The sequence below is a fragment of the Bison bison genome, unplaced genomic scaffold (assembly GCF_000754665.1).
Source record: "Bison bison bison isolate TAMUID 2011002044 unplaced genomic scaffold, Bison_UMD1.0 scf7180017864252, whole genome shotgun sequence".
In the NCBI taxonomy this organism is placed as follows: domain Eukaryota; kingdom Metazoa; phylum Chordata; class Mammalia; order Artiodactyla; family Bovidae; genus Bison; species Bison bison.
Window position 1 is genome coordinate 1,871,179 of NW_011494824.1, and position 7,758 is coordinate 1,878,936.

The following is a 7,758-nucleotide window of genomic DNA, read 5'->3' on the forward strand; positions in this document are numbered from 1 at the left end:
TGGCTCAGTGGTGAAGAATCCGCCTGCCGATGCAGGAGACACAGGTTCGATCCCTGGTTTGGGAAGATCCCCTGGAGGAGGGCATTGCAACCCAACCCAGTGTTCTTGCCTAGAAAATCCCATGGACAGAGGAGCCTGGTGGACCATAGTCCATGGGGTCATGTGGAATCGGACACAACTGAGCAACTGAGCACGCATGCACTCATGAATTATAAAAAATTAACCACACTAAGATGTTCACAATAGGGGTGCAAGGCAAGGGATGATACGGAAATTCTCTTTTTTTTTTTTCGCTCAGTTTTTGGAGGCCTAAAACTGCTCAAAAAAATCTTTTAATTAAAAAAAAAAAAGGCAGTTTGGCCTCATGGCATCTCCATGGAGCTAGGGGAAGCCGAAGATGATGGTGTCATTCTACTTACGTATTCTGTGGTACCCAACATGTAACCTTCAAGCAATTTCATTTGAAAATAGTTATCAGTACATTAAATCTCCTCTCTGGTGGTTGCTGCTATTGCTAGTCTCTTTCTTTAAAAACAAACCAAAAAGAAAAAGAAGAATACATAATGAGCTTACCCTCTTCTCGAGAAGTTCCTGTTTTCCTCCATCAGAGATTCTGTTACACCCCTTCCAAGATCCAAACAGTTGGCAACTTTGCGACGCTGCGGAAGCCGCTTACTCGACGCTCTAGGTGTTTTGGCCAGAAAAGAAAGGTAGCGCTTGCTGCCCATTGTAGGTCTGTTCTAACCAGCAAAATGAAGGGCTTGGTTCCTTCAGCACAAGAGAGGTGCCCTTCCCTTTCCTGTGGTGTGGGAAGGGGGATGGCTGTATAATCCCTGTAGTAAATATCTACACATTGTAGAAAGTATCCCTTGGAATAGCATAAGTCATGATAAGTAGTTGTCCTGACTAGCCAAAGGAAAACCTACACTTAACAAATTTACAAATCAGTCAAAGAAAGACGTGTACTAAGTACTGCATTTTACAGCATATAAAATATATCTCTCTCTAGAGGGGAAAAAATGTATCCAGCAGTTACCCTGCATTCAGTGTGCCTTTATTAGACATGTGTACCCAGTGACAGGCTAAAAAACAGTGAGCTGGCATAAAGGCAGAGGAAATCCGTATTATCTCATGATGTCAGCAGTATCGGTACTCTCATGAACAAGATGAAGTTTCTTGCCTAGAAGACCATAGTAAAATTATATTCAACACCCGTAAAGATAGTAAAAGTTTTCTTTTCTGAAGAATCTCTTAAGAAATGGGATACGTCTTATTTATATACCACCTGCATATATTATATGTCAGCAGAATTAAGCAAGGTTTTCTATGGGCCTTCAATCTGATTTTCCTCTGTCTTGGGCTTGATTATCCACCCAGAACTCTGACGAGGGTGCAAGAAATGTGTCCCTAGCTCATTTGAGGCCCCCTAGCTCATTTGAGGCCACCAAGCTCAGGGATGAGTTTCTGCTTGCTACCAAAAACATTTGGGATGAAGTCATAATAGTTCACCTCCATGGTATGAGAAAAATGAATGCAACCCAGTCATCCTGGATTTTCTCTGAAAGTTCCTATGTTCTATAATTATTTAAAACATCATAAATGAACTAAACTAAGAGGAAGTAGGGAGTAGAAAGTAAAATTTAAAGACATATATGGTCATACATTTTAATTTAGTTCTGGAAGAGAGAAGAAACTTTTCTGACTCTCTGACCATTCTCTTTCTGTTCACTAATAAGCTCATGGGTCGAATAAGAATCAGTCAAGGTGGCAAGAAAGTCAAAAGAGGGCTGAAGGACTGATACCAGCAGCTGGGGTTCTCTGCTTCCAGATGTGCTGACAGATAGCTGATTACTTGTTCTAAGGTCATGCAGGGCTTCCCTGGTGGCTCAGTAGTAAATAATCCACCTGCCAAGGCTGGAGACGTGGGTTGCAGCCCTGGGCCAGGAAGATCCCCTGGAGAAGGAAATGGCAACCCACTCCGGCATTCTTGTCTGGGAAATCCCACAGACAGAGGAGCCTGGCGGGCTACAGTCCATGGGTTACAAAGAGTCAGACACGACTGAGCGACTAAATAAGGATATACAGAATAGTCTACGTGAAGATCACTGAAAATTCTTATAGGAGACATTTGTGTCTAAAGTTGGACTCTTGGAAGACACTTTCTCAGCCTTGTTCATGTCTCTGTCCTTTGCAGGGCAACAGGCTTTGGCTTCTTGAACGCACTGTGCAAAGCAGCGGCCGTCCTGGGAAACTTGATATTTGGCTCCCTGGTCAGCATCACCAAAGCTATCCCCATCCTGCTGGCCTCCACCGTGCTGGTGTGTGGAGGACTCGTGGGGCTGCGCCTGCCTGACACACGAACCCAGGTCCTGATGTAATGGAAAAAAGCCATCCATCCTGTACTTCCTTCTCTTGCCCTGGGTCAACTCCCCTTACTGACTCAAGGCTCCAGAAGGGTGGTCAAATACCAGAACACTAACCTGCTGTGACGACAATGTAGATGCATACCGTCTCATCCCTTCAGTGTGATTTTGCAGGGTTTGGGGTTTTTTTTTTTTTCATGCATTGTTGTCTTTCCTAACTGCGATGCTACTGCCTTCCAGAAATCAGAATTTTTTAAGTGTGTTGTGAGTCGAGCCTTCCTGAGATCCTCCTCAGTGTAAGGTTCAGAAGCTAAGAAGAGGACTGGACTGCTGTAAGAAACAATCCTGCTCCTAATTCAGCATTCACAGGAAAGATAAATCGGCGTATTAGTGCATCTGTGCTGAGGGAAGAGATTCTTTTTTTTTTTTTTTTGCAGTGATATTTCCTGTTTACTTAGAAAAGGACACCCAGCAATTCTTGCTGTTACAGCAGGGCCTTTCAAAAGAAAAAAAAAGCCCTGCGGCACCAAAGTGAACTGGGTGGAGCTCTTTCAGGCTTGACAATTAAGATGACTCTGCTGACAAGAAAAATAGAGGCTCTGCAGTTAGCAACAAAGATCTGTGAGTGACATGAGCAAGATTTCTGCCAGGAAGCCTGACGAAATTCTGAAAAATAGGAGGAAAAGGGCCGTTAGTCTGTGATTGTGGCACGTGGTTCAGAATGTCAGATGAACAGAACTCAGATCTTCAGCCTGCCTTCACCCCCGCCCTGCTCCCACCCACGGCTGCCATCCATCTTGCCAGATAACACAATTAATGGGAAAAAGCCACTTTCTAACTGGGTCTGCCCACCTGATTCCGTCATTCACGCAAACTCTCTCTCCAGATTGTTAGCCATCTAAGCTGTTGTAAATTGAAAATGAGTTAGAAATTCAGACCTAAAGCCATTTGTAAATGCCAAATGATACCTCGAGGGGACCAGTGTCTTGGGGCCAGTATCCCTGGGGAAGTGACATTGGACTTTCTAGCAGTGCCCCTGGCTGGAGCCGGTCAGTGTGTTCCTAGCCGCTGCCTCTGTGTGAAATCGCAGCCCGCTGAGCTCCATGGAGCCCTTGGGCAGACAAGGGTTGCATCTCCTGGGGGCTTTTGGCTGCTCACTTTACCTCTGGAATCCTCCTGGCCTGCAAGAGAGAGGTTAGCAGGACATTCCCACAGGCTGTCAGCTATGTGACCTTCTCAGCCCTCGGGGCCGCCCCTCCTCCACGCTGGTCCTTTTTACTCATCTTCTTTGAAATCTGAAACCTCCAAGTCAACTTGCAGTGATGACCAGCAGCCAGGAATAAATCCCATATTAAAACAATATTCCTTTTTTAAATTCCCTGTGTCTTGTTAGAGGGTTATCCTTGTTACTTATTATAGGCATTTCCAACAGGTCATGGCCCTGGGCCTCCAGGAAGGGAGAGCCTTTGTTTCCAAGAGTCAAGACTCTCAAAGTTGTCTTCACCCCAGAGGGCACTCCGCCTCTCTCTCCCCTTCCTCCTGATCCTCCTAGAGCTCCAGACTGCAGAGTTCAGACTGTGAAAAGCTGCTTTCATTAACATAAGCCATTAATCGACTCTCCCTTGAAGTAATTCAGGCCTATATGGGGTGGCAGCCTGGTGTGGGGGGGCTCACAGGAAGAGGGCAACTCCCTGGGGATGCAGGTTCCGGGCCAGAATATCAGGAAAACTCGAACTCCAAACTACAAAGGCGGCTGGAAGAAGGCAAACAGGTAAAGACTAGACGGGATCTAGTAGAACAATATCAACAAATCTATTAGAACGCTGTCAATGGAAAGAAGCAGAACTCTCACCTCTGCCTTCTGGAATATTGTTGGAAAACAAAGACAAGTCAGACAACCCATGAACATATCCTGGATGTTCTTCATTATGTACTCTTCTCCCCACCTACCCCTTGGCTTATCTTTTTCAAAGAGACATATCTGGGGACCTGAGCAGATTTTTTAGTTGAATGTCACCTGTGCAGTGATAACTGCTCAAGTGACAAGTGTATCTCCACCAACCCATTCAAAAGAGAAATAGAAACATGCATGGATGCTGCTATCTCTAGATCTTCTGCCACAGTCAACTTTGCTTACTGTACTGTCTTTACTTTTAGAAATGTCTCGGATGTCTGTGATCGTTTTAAATGCATCGAATATGCAGAGCACAGTTTACATAGAATTATCTGAATGCTTGATGGATCAGAATAGGACTAACCAGCAGAACCACACCAGATGAGACCTGCCTGCATGCATCCCCTTTGGAATGACCTTTCTTGACCTTCTTGTCACTTAAATCCAAACCTCCCAGGTGGCCCAAGGGGGATCTCTTCTAATCTCCTGGACGGTCTGTGGTCACAAACCTTCTTGGTCACCACCTTCCCTGCAGTTTTCCCTGCCTCCTTCACATTGTTCCCCACCCACACTGGCATTTTCAATGAGAGAGCTCAGGTTCTTCCCCAGCTATGTGGTGTGGCCTGTCTGGCTTGTTGTGGGGTGAGCAGGATTAAGATAGAGCCGTGCGATTAGACGGAAACTCTCAATTCTATCCAGTGCAGCAGGCTGCTGGCACTCGGACGCGCAGCCAGCATCTCATTTCATCTGCAATAGAAAGAAAATGAGAGTACATGTGTAAATGGAAGCCTGGGAAACAGTCCCGCTGGCTCCTAGATCTCTAACTCCTTTTCTATCTAAAATTTCCTCACGTGCTTTGAATCAATCCAGAATGTTCCCAAATCCTGTTGTTATCACTGGTCCTCTCAGTAGGAAATAAACCCAGCTGTTCCACTCTGTAAGTCCTGAACCACATTATACCCCCAGTAATAGGTTTTACCCTCCTCTCATTTAATCTCACTGCCTTGGAAGCCAAACCCAGCAGCCAGGGATTATTATTTTACACCCTAAGGACTAACCCTGGGAGATAAGACAGATGGGTCCTAGCCCAAACTCTCCCACTAACCAACAGGGAGACCCAGATCTCGCTGAGGAGGATGTGAGTCATTGTGTGTCTCTGATCCTCAGTTGCCCCATCTGTGGAGCAAAGGATTGGGACTAATTTGCTGCTGGGACTAGTCCAAGACTCTAGAAGACCCTCACAAAAATAGGTTCATCTTACTGTCTACCTTCCTCTGATGCTAAACTCATCTTTACAAGCACCAAACAGGTTGAATTTAGAAACTGAAAAAAATAGGCAAGCTTGCAAGAGCTCAGGAAGTTGTTTGGGAAGGCCCTATGGGACAGGTGAGATGGTTCCCGTGTTGTTTGTGCTGCAGCTTCTTAGAATCCCAAGTGTCATCTCCATTCACTGTTGGTTTGATGGTTCCCAGTGTCTGCCTAGGAAAGGGCCCCGCCCTGCGGGACGCAGACATTAGAAGCCTCGCTCGTCGGTCCTTTGAGAGAGGATGCCCCCCAAAGCTCTCCTGGCTCCACTCCATTGCATTGATGAAACATGGTCTTACGTGATTTTACCTGAGCTATCAGATGCACCTTCATTTACAAATCTCTTGAATCTAAGTTCAGGTTTGCACTAAGTTATGTCACTGCTCTTCTGGATGTCTTGGGATATCAAGCGAGAGGTGGGGAAAGAAATGTAGTGACACAAAGGAGAGTCCAAGATACTGAGAAGGTTCTAATGAGGAGACTAGGGCAGAATCAAGATTTCCCAAGGCCTGGGGTCGTTTCTAAAGCATTCCATGGAAATAGCTTCTGATTCCCTCTGCCAATCAAAACAGAATATGATATTCTCCAATTTTTTTTTCTGTCTCATATCCAAATAGCCTTTACCTATTTATCTTCAGTAAAACGCCTCACTTGTTCATGTATTCAAGGTTCTCAAGCCAGAAATGCCTGGATTTGGCCTTCACCTGGTGTCATGGAAAGGCAATCAGTTGACTGTTAAGGGCATGTTGCCTGGATATTTGCATTTCCATTAACTCCCATATCACTCTGTACTTAGTTCAGGTACCAAACCTACAGAAATACCAGTCAACTTGCCACAGCAAAAATAAGCCTACACAGTAGGGCACTCTGAAATGGACTGTACATTTCTTATAGTTTTTGTTTCTGCAAGTGTGTTTTGAGTAAAGCTTCTTTCACAACCTGTAATGTAGACAAAGTTGTCAGTAGCTTCTTGATTCGTTGTGTGTCCCTTGCTTGTTTCAGGTGTGGAGTGACAGTTCTCCATGTGATGTTCTTTTGCTCTAAATACTGACTGCTCTTCCTATCCACGGTGTCTTACCAACCAGACACAGCCGTTTCCAGGACTGACTTTCATCTCCCTCCAACAAGACCTCCTCAATCCGGTTTAGGAATCCCAGGATTTGAGTGGCAAGGATACAGTTCATGGGCCTGGTTTCAGGTTATTAGCACTGATGGAGGAAGGGCCTGGGCAGAACTTTCACGATCACTTGTCATCTCATGAATAAATATTTATTAACTTGCATGTGCTATTAAATAGGTTGAGGCCCTGCATTGTATGCAGGTAGTTAATCCTTTGCAGGACTTAAATAATGACAGGGAAACAGGGAGAATGAAAGAGAAAACATCTGTAATGGTGGGGAGGGTGAATGTCTTATATTGATTTCCATTACCTGTTGATACCCCCTCCCCATAAACACAAAATGTAATTTTTCCAAATTTAAAAGAAGTAATAGCCTACTGTGGGCAGTGCAGAAACTACTCAGAAATTGGCACTATCTTTGACAATTGCCTGGCCTTTGTTGGAGGAACTACTGATTAGTACCTACTTGGAAAATGAGGAAAGTGGAGCCATACATGTGCTATTTCTTTAAATATCCTGGCAAGAAGCTGTGTGTTAAAGGAAAAGAATCAGCAGCAAAGATGGCCCCATCTGTATAGAGGTGTTGGTCTGTAAAGTTCTAGTTTCTTCTAGGGCCTTCTTTTTCATGGCCTAAACTCCTGGCGGTGCTGGGGAGTCTGTTGAGAGCAGCAGAGTCAGCAAATCCCCCAGCTGCTGCCAGTCCCGCCTCGGCTTTCCAGGGTGTTTCCCTTCTGATGCTGAAGACTTGTGATGAAGTCAGCTGTCTGCAGATCCCCTAGAGCAGCTTTCCTCATCTTTACTTTCAGCAGATAAGCCACCCAGAAAACAAGTTCTGACAGTTGGTGGCGGGCGATGTTCAGACTTCAGTTTAAGGCCAGCACATGGTGTTGCAAAGTGTCTGGAAGTTGCAAACGGCCTTTGGGGGCTGGGGCCCGAGGTGCAAGCAGAGAAGGTGGTTTTCAGCCACCCGCCTCCTTCCCCTCCCAGAGTCTCCACTTCCTTTTGTTCCACTGACTTTCTCCTCCTGCCCTCCTCTAGACAGGAAGCACTCACTTCCTTTCTCCCTTCTCTTCTCC

At 45.4% G+C, this 7,758-nt stretch overlaps 1 protein-coding gene and 1 long non-coding RNA gene across 2 annotated transcripts in view; one reads left to right on the forward strand and one right to left on the reverse strand.

Annotated features, from left to right (window-relative positions):
- Window positions 1-2,483, forward strand: part of SV2C (synaptic vesicle glycoprotein 2C) — a 164,602-nt gene extending 162,119 nt beyond the window's left edge. The window contains exon 12 of the mRNA XM_010847613.1: window positions 2,195-2,483. Coding sequence (XP_010845915.1) covers window positions 2,195-2,378 — 184 coding nt within the window. The 3' untranslated portion in view covers window positions 2,379-2,483. The remainder of the gene's footprint in view (window positions 1-2,194) is intronic.
- The window catches only part of LOC104994139, a 3,468-nt gene extending 903 nt beyond the window's left edge, over window positions 1-2,565 (reverse strand). The window contains exons 1-2 of the long non-coding RNA XR_825916.1: window positions 2,481-2,565; window positions 574-799 (exon numbers count right to left, since the gene is read on the reverse strand). This is a non-coding gene — a long non-coding RNA (uncharacterized LOC104994139). The remainder of the gene's footprint in view (window positions 1-573; window positions 800-2,480) is intronic.
- Between the last annotated feature and the right edge of the window lie 5,193 nt (window positions 2,566-7,758).